This window comes from Cydia pomonella, chromosome 21, assembly GCF_033807575.1.
Source record: "Cydia pomonella isolate Wapato2018A chromosome 21, ilCydPomo1, whole genome shotgun sequence".
Classification (NCBI taxonomy): Eukaryota; Metazoa; Arthropoda; class Insecta; order Lepidoptera; family Tortricidae; genus Cydia; species Cydia pomonella.
Window position 1 is genome coordinate 15,900,787 of NC_084723.1, and position 13,192 is coordinate 15,913,978.

The 13,192-nt window shown below is 55.1% G+C and overlaps 1 protein-coding gene across 1 annotated transcript in view; it reads right to left on the reverse strand.

Annotated features, from left to right (window-relative positions):
* Positions 1 to 13,192, reverse strand: part of LOC133529910 (protein Skeletor, isoforms B/C) — a 38,424-nt gene that overhangs the window by 18,228 nt on the left and 7,004 nt on the right. Inside the window, exons 6-8 of the mRNA XM_061867712.1 lie at positions 8,791 to 8,973; positions 5,592 to 5,685; positions 4,139 to 4,285 (exon numbers count right to left, since the gene is read on the reverse strand). Coding sequence (XP_061723696.1) covers positions 4,139 to 4,285; positions 5,592 to 5,685; positions 8,791 to 8,973 — 424 coding nt within the window. The remainder of the gene's footprint in view (positions 1 to 4,138; positions 4,286 to 5,591; positions 5,686 to 8,790; positions 8,974 to 13,192) is intronic.

Here is a 13,192-nt window from a genome sequence, read left to right on the forward strand (position 1 = left end):
ATCTGCGAGCGTTGTGTACCGACACTGACCGGCGCTAGAGCGGTGATGTTGTAGTCGGTGGCGCGGCCGCGCTGGAACCTCGGCTCGAAGCTGGCGACGGCCACGTCCGCGCCCTCCATCTGCGAGCGTTGTGTACCGACACTGACCGGCGCTAGAGCGGTGATGTTGTAGTCGGTGGCGCGGCCGCGCTGGAACCTCGGCTCGAAGCTGGCGACGGCCACGTCCGCGCCCTCCATCTGCGAGCGTTGTGTACCGACACTGACCGGCGCTAGAGCGGTGATGTTGTAGTCGGTGGCGCGGCCGCGCTGGAACCTCGGCTCGAAGCTGGCGACGGCCACGTCCGCGCCCTCCATCTGCGAGCGTTGTGTACCGACACTGACCGGCGCTAGAGCGGTGATGTTGTAGTCGGTGGCGCGGCCGCGCTGGAACCTCGGCTCGAAGCTGGCGACGGCCACGTCCGCGCCCTCCATCTGCGAGCGTTGTTGTACCGACACTGACCGGCGCTAGAGCGGTGATGTTGTAGTCGGTGGCGCGGCCGCGCTGGAACCTCGGCTCGAAGCTGGCGACGGCCACGTCCGCGCCCTCCATCTGCGAGCGTTGTGTACCGACACTGACCGGCGCTAGAGCGGTGATGTTGTAGTCGGTGGCGCGGCCGCGCTGGAACCTCGGCTCGAAGCTGGCGACGGCCACGTCCGCGCCCTCCATCTGCGAGCGTTGTGTACCGACACTGACCGGCGCTAGAGCGGTGATGTTGTAGTCTGTGGCGCGGCCGCGCTGGAACCTCGGCTCGAAGCTGGCGACGGCCACGTCCGCGCCCTCCATCTGCGAGCGTTGTGTACCGACACTGACCGGCGCTAGAGCGGTGATGTTGTAGTCGGTGGCGCGGCCGCGCTGGAACCTCGGCTCGAAGCTGGCGACGGCCACGTCCGCGCCCTCCATCTGCGAGCGTTGTGTACCGACACTGACCGGCGCTAGAGCGGTGATGTTGTAGTCGGTGGCGCGGCCGCGCTGGAACCTCGGCTCGAAGCTGGCGACGGCCACGTCCGCGCCCTCCATCTGCGAGCGTTGTGTACCGACACTGACCGGCGCTAGAGCGGTGATGTTGTAGTCGGTGGCGCGGCCGCGCTGGAACCTCGGCTCGAAGCTGGCGACGGCCACGTCCGCGCCCTCCATCTGCGAGCGTTGTGTAACCGACACTGACCGGCGCTAGAGCGGTGATGTTGTAGTCGGTGGCGCGGCCGCGCTGGAACCTCGGCTCGAAGCTGGCGACGGCCACGTCCGCGCCCTCCATCTGCGAGCGTTGTGTACCGACACTGACCGGCGCTAGAGCGGTGATGTTGTAGTCGGTGGCGCGGGCCGCGCTGGAACCTCGGCTCGAAGCTGGCGACGGCCACGTCCGCGCCCTCCATCTGCGAGCGTTGTGTACCGACACTGACCGGCGCTAGAGCGGTGATGTTGTAGTCGGTGGCGCGGCCGCGCTGGAACCTCGGCTCGAAGCTGGCGACGGCCACGTCCGCGCCCTCCATCTGCGAGCGTTGTGTACCGACACTGACCGGCGCTAGAGCGGTGATGTTGTAGTCGGTGGCGCGGCCGCGCTGGAACCTCGGCTCGAAGCTGGCGACGGCCACGTCCGCGCCCTCCATCTGCGAGCGTTGTGTACCGACACTGACCGGCGCTAGAGCGGTGATGTTGTAGTCGGTGGCGCGGGCCGCGCTGGAACCTCGGCTCGAAGCTGGCGACGGCCACGTCCGCGCCCTCCATCTGCGAGCGTTGTGTACCGACACTGACCGGCGCTAGAGCGGTGATGTTGTAGTCGGTGGCGCGGCCGCGCTGGAACCTCGGCTCGAAGCTGGCGACGGCCACGTCCGCGCCCTCCATCTGCGAGCGTTGTGTACCGACACTGACCGGCGCTAGAGCGGTGATGTTGTAGTCGGTGGCGCGGCCGCGCTGGAACCTCGGCTCGAAGCTGGCGACGGCCACGTCCGCGCCCCTCCATCTGCGAGCGTTGTGTACCGACACTGACCGGCGCTAGAGCGGTGATGTTGTAGTCGGTGGCGCGGCCGCGCTGGAACCTCGGCTCGAAGCTGGCGACGGCCACGTCCGCGCCCTCCATCTGCGAGCGTTGTGTACCGACACTGACCGGCGCTAGAGCGGTGATGTTGTAGTCGGTGGCGCGGCCGCGCTGGAACCGCGGCTCGAAGCTGGCGACGGCCACGTCCGCGCCCTCCATCATGCGAGCGTTGTGTACCGACACTGACCGGCGCCTAGAGCGGTGATGTTTGTAGTCGGTGGCGCGGCCCGCGCTGGTAACCTCGGCTCGAAGCTGGCGACGGCCACGTCCGCGCCCTCCATCTGCGAGCGTTGTGTACCGACACTGACCGGCGCTAGAGCGGGTGATGTTGTAGTCGGTGGCGCGGCCGCGCTGGAACCTCGGCTCGAAGCTGGCGACGGCCACGTCCGCGCCCTCCATCTGCGAGCGTTGTGTACCGACACTGACCGGCGCTAGAGCGGTGATGTTGTAGTCGGTGGCGCGGCCGCGCTGGAACCTCGGCTCGAAGCTGGCGGACGGCCACGTCCGCGCCCTCCATCTGCGAGCGCTGTGTACCGACACTGACCGGCGCTAGAGCGGTGATGTTGTAGTCGGTGGCGCGGCCGCCGCTGGAACCTCGGCTCGAAGCTGGCGACGGCCACGTCCGCGCCCTCCATCTGCGAGCGCTGTGTACCGACACTGACCGGCGCTAGAGCGGTGATGTTGTAGTCGGTGGCGCGGCCGCGCTGGAACCCTCGGCTCGAAGCTGGCGACGGCCACGTCCGCGCCCTCCATCTGCGAGCGTTGTGTACCGACACTGACCGGCGCTAGAGCGGTGATGTTGTAGTCGGTGGCGCGGCCGCGCTGGAACCTCGGCTCGAAGCTGGCGACGGCCACGTCCGCGCCCTCCATCTGCGAGCGTTGTGTACCGACACTGACCGGCGCTAGAGCGGTGATGTTGTAGTCGGTGGCGCGGCCGCGCTGGAACCTCGGCTCGAAGCTGGCGACGGCCACGTCCGCGCCCTCCATCTGCGAGCGTTGTGTACCGACACTGACCGGCGCTAGAGCGGTGATGTTGTAGTCGGTGGCGCGGCCGCGCTGGAACCTCGGCTCGAAGCTGGCGACGGCCACGTCCGCGCCCTCCATCTGCGAGCGTTGTGTACCGACACTGACCGGCGCTAGAGCGGTGATGTTGTAGTCGGTGGCGCGGCCGCGCTGGAACCTCGGCTCGAAGCTGGCGACGGCCACGTCCGCGCCCTCCATCTGCGAGCGTTGTGTACCGACACTGACCGGCGCTAGAGCGGTGATGTTGTAGTCGGTGGCGCGGCCGCGCTGGAACCTCGGCTCGAAGCTGGCGACGGCCACGTCCGCGCCCTCCATCTGCGAGCGTTGTGTACCGACACTGACCGGCGCTAGAGCGGTGATGTTGTAGTCGGTGGCGCGGCCGCGCTGGAACCTCGGCTCGAAGCTGGCGACGGCCACGTCCGCGCCCTCCATCTGCGAGCGTTGTGTACCGACACTGACCGGCGCTAGAGCGGTGATGTTGTAGTCGGTGGCGCGGCCGCGCTGGAACCTCGGCTCGAAGCTGGCGACGGCCACGTCCGCGCCCTCCATCTGCGAGCGTTGTGTACCGACACTGACCGGCGCTAGAGCGGTGATGTTGTAGTCGGTGGCGCGGCCGCGCTGGAACCTCGGCTCGAAGCTGGCGACGGCCACGTCCGCGCCCTCCATCTGCGAGCGTTGTGTACCGACACTGACCGGCGCTAGAGCGGTGATGTTGTAGTCGGTGGCGCGGCCGCGCTGGAACCTCGGCTCGAAGCTGGCGACGGCCACGTCCGCGCCCTCCATCTGCGAGCGTTGTGTACCGACACTGACCGGCGCTAGAGCGGTGATGTTGTAGTCGGTGGCGCGGCCGCGCTGGAACCTCGGCTCGAAGCTGGCGACGGCCACGTCCGCGCCCTCCATCTGCGAGCGTTGTGTACCGACACTGACCGGCGCTAGAGCGGTGATGTTGTAGTCGGTGGCGCGGCCGCGCTGGAACCTCGGCTCGAAGCTGGCGACGGCCACGTCCGCGCCCTCCATCTGCGAGCGTTGTATACCGACACTGACCGGCGCTAGAGCGGTGATGTTGTAGTCGGTGGCGCGGCCGCGCTGGAACCTCGGCTCGAAGCTGGCGACGGCCACGTCCGCGCCCTCCATCTGCGAGCGGCTGGCCGACCCCGAGATCCCGAACGCCATGTACTCGTTATCGCCGATCTACAAATAGACACACACATTTTATCACTTTGGAAGTGTCTCTCGCGCAAACTATTCATTTTAGAAAAAAATGATATTAGAAACCTCAATATAATTTTACGTAAAAAGAGCGTACCTGGGTCGCCTAGCAGGAGGACGTCCTATCGGACGCCCTAGGTATCGCTGGAGCGACATGGTGGAGGCGGATCTGCGCGAGCTTCGAGTCGACAATTGGCGAGAGGTCGCACAGGACCGAGAAAAGTGGCGCTGTCTTGTGTCGGAGGCCAAGTCTCATTTTGGGTCGCTGAGCCAACGGAGTAAGTAAGTAATATAATTTTTGAAGACCTATCCATAGATACCCCACACGTATGGGTTTGATGAATTTTTTTTTTTTAGTTTATGACGTATTAAAAAAAACTACTTACTAGATCTCGTTCAAACCAATTTTCGGTGGAAATTTGCATGGTAATGTACATCATATATTTTTCATAAATACCCCACACGTATGGGTTTGATGAAAAGAAAAAATATTGAGTTTCAGTTCTAAGTATGGGGAACCCTCAAAATTTATTGTTTTTTTTTCTATTTTTGTGTGAAAATCTTAATGCGGTTTATAGAATACATCTACTTACCAAGTTTGAACAGAATAGTTCTTATAGTTTCGGAAAAAAGTGGCTGTGACATAAACGGACAGACAGACGGACATGACGAATCTATAAGGGTTCCGTTTTTTGCCATTTGGCTACGGAACCCTAAAAAGGAGTGATTCGACTTGTTATGTTCACAATTACACGTAAAACTTAAATGGCAAATACAAATTGAAGAGAGGTATCACTTTCAGGGAGATGGTGCTTCCCAAGCAGCGATATTTAGCGATGGAAAACTCTTACACCAATCTCCGTCTATTTATTAAATTTACAATCAAATGAAACATCAATCGTCTCTAATTCCCCTATTCATATAGTTGGGATCTCTAGCATACTATATCATGTATTTGCTACATAAAAGTATATTAACTTGCAACATTGGTATTTATTCATATTTTCCAATTTGGTGTACGGAATAAAATAACCACGCGCAACCAAACAAACACGTCCCGACCGGCACGCGGCAAACGACTGAGGCGCCTTTGAGCATGCCGACAAACCGACACCGAGCGCCTCGGCCAAGGTCGCGCTCGCCCGAGGGAAACGTGCGCTCGGCCGAGGCACGTCTACACTGGCCGTTTTGTGCGCGAGGAAATTGCCTCGCGCGTATATGCTCGCTCTGTGTGGACCCGCCTAATAATGTAGGAAAAATGGTACTATGAAAAGGAGTGTGAGGCTACCTTGCCGGCGAGTTGTATGGTGAGCTGGTTGCCGAACACCTCCCAGCTGGCCTGCAGGTCGCGGTGCAGCTGGCGGCACGCCGGCAGCGTCGACCTAAACAAACCAACACATTACTTATTCAACCGTAAAATAATTTACAGTACATATGGGGCTACTTTATAGCACTAGTGCGAGAAGTAGCATATTACGTTACTGTGTCGAACATTTTAAAGGGCTATATGTACTGTAAAACGTTGTACGATACATGTGCGAATAGGTAATTCGCAACTCGTGTCGATTTAAAACACTCCCTTCGGTCGTGTTTTAATTTATCGCCACTCATTTCGAATTTCCTATTTTTCGCACTTGTATCGTAATGTACTAGTTTGATTTCTTTCATTGATAACAATATTACTTACATATACAAATTAATTACCGACACCTCTTGGCAACATTTTACATGAAAACGGTTTTGATGGAATTTATTATTCCTTAAATGAACACTGACAGTCAGGTTATACATGTTAATTGTGCAGGAGGGTATTATAAACATAACAACTTAGATCAAGAGTAATGTTAACATAACATCACGAGTGAATGGAACTTAAGTCGTGATAGACTCCAAGCTGCTAATCGAAAGACATTGCGATTCAGTGCTGTAGAACATATCCCGTTTGCTGTCGCTGTCCAGTATATCATCGAGCAGAGTTAAGGCATGGGGCAGTGGAGAGAGAGCAAGGAGTTCGTGCCACTGGGATAACCAATAATTTGACGACGGAGACGGAATTCTATGCCAGTGATAGGACGCACTTTGAGTGAAATGAGAGACAACAAAGAAGGGTTAATAATTTCGCCGCGTATTAAAGGAGAGAAGAACTTTATGAGGGACATATTCCTTCTGCACTCTAGTGAAGTATAGTTTACCAATCCCAGTGCATAAAGAGTAGGGTAAAGATGTGGATAGTACCCATAGAGTTTAGCCATGACCAAACACGAAGGTTATCGTGAACAGCGTGTGCGGCTACTCTACATATGGCTCTACAGCGACCTGTGCGGGTGGAGGGTGGTGAGCGTCGGGGGCACGTTGGGCCGCTCCGGCAGCAGCACGGAGGCGAGCGCGCGACGCGAGGCCGCGTCCCACACGGCGAGCCAGCTGATTGTAAAGAGGGTGTGCGGCTTCTCTACATATGGCTTTACAGCGACCTGTGCGGGTGGAGGGTGGTGAGCGCCGGGGGCACGTTGGGCCGCTCCGGCAGCAGCACGGAGGCGAGCGCGCGACGCGAGGCCGCGTCCCACACGGCGAGCCAGCTGATTGTGAAGAGGGTGTGCGGCTACTCTACATATGGCTCTACAGCGACCTGTGCGGGTGGAGGGTGGTGAGCGCCGGGGGCACGTTGGGCCGCTCCGGCAGCAGCACGGAGGCGAGCGCGCGACGCGAGGCCGCGTCCCACACGGCGAGCCAGCTGATTGTGAAGAGGGTGTGCGGCTACTCTACATATGGCTCTACAGCGACCTGTGCGGGTGGAGGGTGGTGAGCGCCGGGGGCACGTTGGGCCGCTCCGGCAGCAGCACGGAGGCGAGCGCGCGACGCGAGGCCGCGTCCCACACGGCGAGCCAGCTGATTGTGAAGAGGGTGTGCGGCTACTCTACATATGGCTCTACAGCGACCTGTGCGGGTGGAGGGTGGTGAGCGCCGGGGGCACGTTGGGCCGCTCCGGCAGCAGCACGGAGGCGAGCGCGCGACGCGAGGCCGCGTCCCACACGGCGAGCCAGCTGATTGTGAAGAGGGTGTGCGGCTACTCTACATATGGCTCTACAGCGACCTGTGCGGGTGGAGGGTGGTGAGCGCCGGGGGCACGTTGGGCCGCTCCGGCAGCAGCACGGAGGCGAGCGCGCGACGCGAGGCCGCGTCCCACACGGCGAGCCAGCTGATTGTGAAGAGGGTGTGCGGCTACTCTACATATGGCTCTACAGCGACCTGTGCGGGTGGAGGGTGGTGAGCGCCGGGGGCACGTTGGGCCGCTCCGGCAGCAGCACGGAGGCGAGCGCGCGACGCGAGGCCGCGTCCCACACGGCGAGCCAGCTGATTGTGAAGAGGGTGTGCGGCTACTCTACATATGGCTCTACAGCGACCTGTGCGGGTGGAGGGTGGTGAGCGCCGGGGGCACGTTGGGCCGCTCCGGCAGCAGCACGGAGGCGAGCGCGCGACGCGAGGCCGCGTCCCACACGGCGAGCCAGCTGATTGTGAAGAGGGTGTGCGGCTACTCTACATATGGCTCTACAGCGACCTGTGCGGGTGGAGGGTGGTGAGCGCCGGGGGCACGTTGGGCCGCTCCGGCAGCAGCACGGAGGCGAGCGCGCGACGCGAGGCCGCGTCCCACACGGCGAGCCAGCTGATTGTGAAGAGGGTGTGCGGCTACTCTACATATGGCTCTACAGCGACCTGTGCGGGTGGAGGGTGGTGAGCGCCGGGGGCACGTTGGGCCGCTCCGGCAGCAGCACGGAGGCGAGCGCGCGACGCGAGGCCGCGTCCCACACGGCGAGCCAGCTGATTGTGAAGAGGGTGTGCGGCTACTCTACATATGGCTCTACAGCGACCTGTGCGGGTGGAGGGTGGTGAGCGCCGGGGGCACGTTGGGCCGCTCCGGCAGCAGCACGGAGGCGAGCGCGCGACGCGAGGCCGCGTCCCACACGGCGAGCCAGCTGATTGTGAAGAGGGTGTGCGGCTACTCTACATATGGCTCTACAGCGACCTGTGCGGGTGGAGGGTGGTGAGCGCCGGGGGCACGTTGGGCCGCTCCGGCAGCAGCACGGAGGCGAGCGCGCGACGCGAGGCCGCGTCCCACACGGCGAGCCAGCTGATTGTGAAGAGGGTGTGCGGCTACTCTACATATGGCTCTACAGCGACCTGTGCGGGTGGAGGGTGGTGAGCGCCGGGGGCACGTTGGGCCGCTCCGGCAGCAGCACGGAGGCGGAGCGCGCGACGCGAGGCCGCGTCCCACACGGCGAGCCAGCTGATTGTGAAGAGGGTGTGCGGCTACTCTACATATGGCTCTACAGCGACCTGTGCGGGTGGAGGGTGGTGAGCGCCGGGGGCACGTTGGGCCGCTCCGGCAGCAGCACGGAGGCGAGCGCGCGACGCGAGGCCGCGTCCCACACGGCGAGCCAGCTGATTGTGAAGAGGGTGTGCGGCTACTCTACATATGGCTCTACAGCGACCTGTGCGGGTGGAGGGTGGTGAGCGCCGGGGGCACGTTGGGCCGCTCCGGCAGCAGCACGGAGGCGAGCGCGCGACGCGAGGCCGCGTCCCACACGGCGAGCCAGCTGATTGTGAAGAGGGTGTGCGCGCCCGGCAGCGTCAGGCGCACGTCCGCGCCGCGATACGCGGGGATCGGCTCCAGGCTGGACACATACACATAGCGCTTTGAAGACTATATCACATTAATGAACATAAACCACGTGACCTACGCGATGCTGTATGAAAACCGAGTAAATATTGGCACTAAATATTCATTCATAAGATGAAGGTACTATATACATATATTAAAACGTATTTCACGTATATTAATTCGAAAATCGCTCGAAATGTTTCACTCCGTACCGAAAAGTGGCATCAGGAATTCAGGAGCTCACGGTTATGCAACTATTTTGTCAGTCTTTTTAAATTAACCACACAGCTGAGATGAAAACCCTTGACGTCGCTGTTGAATGATATGTTTCTCTATTATCATCCGTTAGAGAACTCGGTTACTCGGTAACGGCATTACGATTATTACGAACGAAGTCCAGTGTTGGGGTCGTTTGGAACTCAAAGCCAAACTGGCCTCTCAGAAGCTCGGGGTGCTCAACAGAGCGAAAAAGTACGTCTACGTACGTAGTCTTTTTTTTGCGAAATTTTTTTTTTCTTTTTCTGTATACGACACGTTTTTACATCTTAGCGAAAAAAACATTTCAACGAATAAGTAGTTTTATTTATTTATAGATAATAAATTGCGACTTTCCTTTAAAACTTCAATGTCTGTTAGTTGATATGTCTAATCCAAGTCACATAGTGGCAGCGTCGCAGCCGTTTTTTAGGGTTCCGTAGCCAAATGGCAAAAAATGGAACCCTTATAGATTCGTCATGTCCGTCTGTCTGTCCGATTATGTCACAGCCACTTTTCACTAAGTTATTTATTACAGAAACGATTTTTTTACAAGAATTGTCAATATCTCTAAAACAAGACCGATTTCAGAAAACTTTGTATGACGTTTTAGTCTTTAAATGCGGTCTGTAATACACCTACTCGTATAAAATCTGTCGGGTTTTACCAGCCCATGGTGTATTTCCAGGTGATATTTCTAAGTGCCTTTTTTTAAGAAGATTTAGGTGTTGGCTGTTCAGTACTAGGTAAGTAGCAAAGAGCATATAATCACTACGTTTTAAGAGACGGGACTCCCATACTAGCGAGTGGAATCAGTTTGTTTCGCAAATCATTACCAAACTATACGACAAAGAACTGTCAAAGAACCATAGTACCAACAACACGCTTGCGTTTCTTATCGATACCGATAAAATGAGGAGTGTTGAAACATAGGCTCCTGTCTACAAATTTTGTACTCGAAATCAGGTTAGGATCGAGTCCACATTTAAGTTGTATATTATGTGGATAGTTCTATGAGTGGACTAATACGTGGTCGGGCTTAATGTGGACCCGATTTGTTTTACAAAACCTTATGTTGGAAAGGGGCTTTTCTATGGGAAGGTGTATCAGGTCTTCGTTTCTCAACAAATTTGACCCACTGCCTCCATCTGAAAACATACCGCCTTAGATAAACATGACTATATCTACAGTTTATATTCCTAGTGTTTGCTAATGAGATGATCATCTAATTATTTAGCGCTATCTATAAATCATGTTTTTTGGCATCCCGTTATCAACAACCCTTTATCAATGCTCTAACGTTTTATGTATTTATTTATATGTCTGTTAATCATGAGATCTGAGATCTGGTCTGGCCTAGTGGGCAGTAACCCTGCCTATGAAGCCGATTGTCCCAGGTTCAAATCCTGGTACGGGCATTTATTTGTGTGATTATTATTATTTTTTATTATTATTTCTTTATTTAAGACCATCGGGGATCATTGTGTTAGTAAATCTTATCCAAGTGTTAGAACTATAACTATCTATACATAACTATACTTAATAACTACACTGTACAATTATTTATTACTGCGTGCGTGTATCAAGCAGCAGTTATTCAAATACATGCAATCCAATCTTTTTGCTAACATACTCAGAATGCTGTTGGAGCTGGCCCTCACTCTGCGCACAAGGGATGTCGCTCGCTTGCGCATGGTGGTGTAGAAGCAGTCTACCCGCGCCTCCGCGAACATCCCCGATGCACTACAGAATTCGGGCAGACCCATCAGCACTCTGAAAGCGTTATTATATTGAACACGCAGAGCGCTGTACCGTTTACGAGTATAATCAGCCCACAGGTTGCTTGTGTAGAAGGTTGTACAGTAAGCCCTAAAAAGGGTGACCTTTACATCTTTGGAACAGTGAGCAAACCTGCGAGCTATCATATTAGCTCTGACGGACAACGCTCTGCGTTCGCGTTCAATATCTACGTCGTCCTTAAGGTCAGAGGTAACCATGTGTCCCAAATATTTAAATTGATCCGCTATTCGTAGCGGATGGCTATTTAGTTTGACACTTGGAAACTTGGGTGTAGCTTTACCTCTGGCCTTAAAGACAACGCATTCGCTTTTGTTTACATTATACAGCAAACCATGGCTAGAAGCGTATTTCTCACATATAGAGATGAGCTTAGCCAGTCCGCACGCCGAGGCACTCAGCAACACCATATCGTCGGCGTAGCTCAGATTATTTACGCAAACTCCATCGATATGGCAGCCAATACGAGTATTACTGAGCTCCTCTATCAGTGCGTTTATATATAGGTTGAATAGCCTCGGTGAGGTTAACCCACCTTGGCGTACACCACATTCCAGTCCATATGGCTGAGAAAAAGATTCCGACCATCTGACGACATTAACCTGGTTGTGGTACCAGAATTTAAAAATCCCACTAATGTCAGCTGGCAAGTTGATGTCGTCAAGCTTCTGCCACAAGATGTTATAGTGCACAAGGTCGAATGCCTTTGAAAGGTCTAAGAAACAGGCATAGACAGCTGTTCGGCGGTCTGTGTAGTACCTAACGGTCTGTTTCAATGCCAAAATAGCGGTTTCGGTCGACAGGCCTGGTTTAAACCCAAACTGATTGTCGTGAATTTTTAAACACCTGTCTAGTTGGAAATTGAGCAGACCGTCTAGCACCTTCGCCACTATGGTGGCAAGCGAAATGGGCCTATAGTTACACTTATCGCTCACATCACCTGTTTTGTTTTTTACGATAGGAACCACTACAGTTTTCATCATTTCAGACGGCAAGTAAGTGTGTCCTATACAAACGAGTAAAACATCGCCAGCACTCGACTCACGTGCGGACCGGCATGATGCAGATGCTCAACACTGAGACCGTCGTGGCCAGGCGACTTCCCTCTAGAAATAGAATTTAAAGCCATTTTTACATCCTTTGCTGTAAACTGAGCGGTCGTCTCCCGTCCACAGGTCCCAGAGTCGGCCATGCAAGTCTGCGACGGCCCTAAAGGTGACTTAACTGTAAAGTGTTCCCTAAATACCTCAGCTATAGACCCACTTTCGCTCACCCCATCGACACTCACAGGCAGACCGGGCTTCCCATTCAATCTATTGGTAGATTTCCAAAAACTACGGAAATCGCGCCTAGAATGATGTTCCGCAATGATATTCATTTTTATTTGCTCCTCGTGTTTCTGACACCACTTTAAACGCGATTTGAAAATCTTTCGACTTTCCAGCATATCATCGTAAATATGCCCCGATTTCGGTTCACCACACCATCTCCACAGATTAAACTTACACCTAGCCTCTCTGTGAGCCGCACTAACATATTTATTCCAGCCTATTACACGTTTTCTATTTCGAACTAATTTTAAATTATAAGAAACAGTTGCAGCATCACTCAAAGCGGTTATAATTTCATTATACAGCTTGTCAATTAAGATAAGATGACTAGGGTTGTTACACAAGTGGCCACTGCAGTCCCGGAAAGGCTCTGGAAAATCTATTTCTTTTAACCTGTCATGACACTGGATGCTATATAATTTTACTTGTTCCGAATTTCTTTCACCCCATATAACTTTATTTACTACTAAGTTTTTATTACATAACATTTTAGGCTTAACAAAATTAAAATTACATTCTACAATTAATGGGGAATGGTCGGACCACATGACATCGAGTTTGACGTAAACATCGGTAATAGAAGGCGCGCCAGATTTTGTAGTCACACAGTGGTCTAACCACCTTTTCGATCCGTGCGCTTCACTTATAAATGTATAAGTTCCAGACTGCCGGCCCAGTGCTTCAACGTCCGCACAAACCCACTCTTGATCGGTACAAAAGCAAGCCAGTTCGTTGTAAAAGCGCTCACCCGGGTGAGCATTATAGTCTCCAAGAATGTAAACCGATTCGGCGTTATTACTATTAACAATAGCACTTACCAGCGCAAGACAGTCCGTAAATTCATTCAAG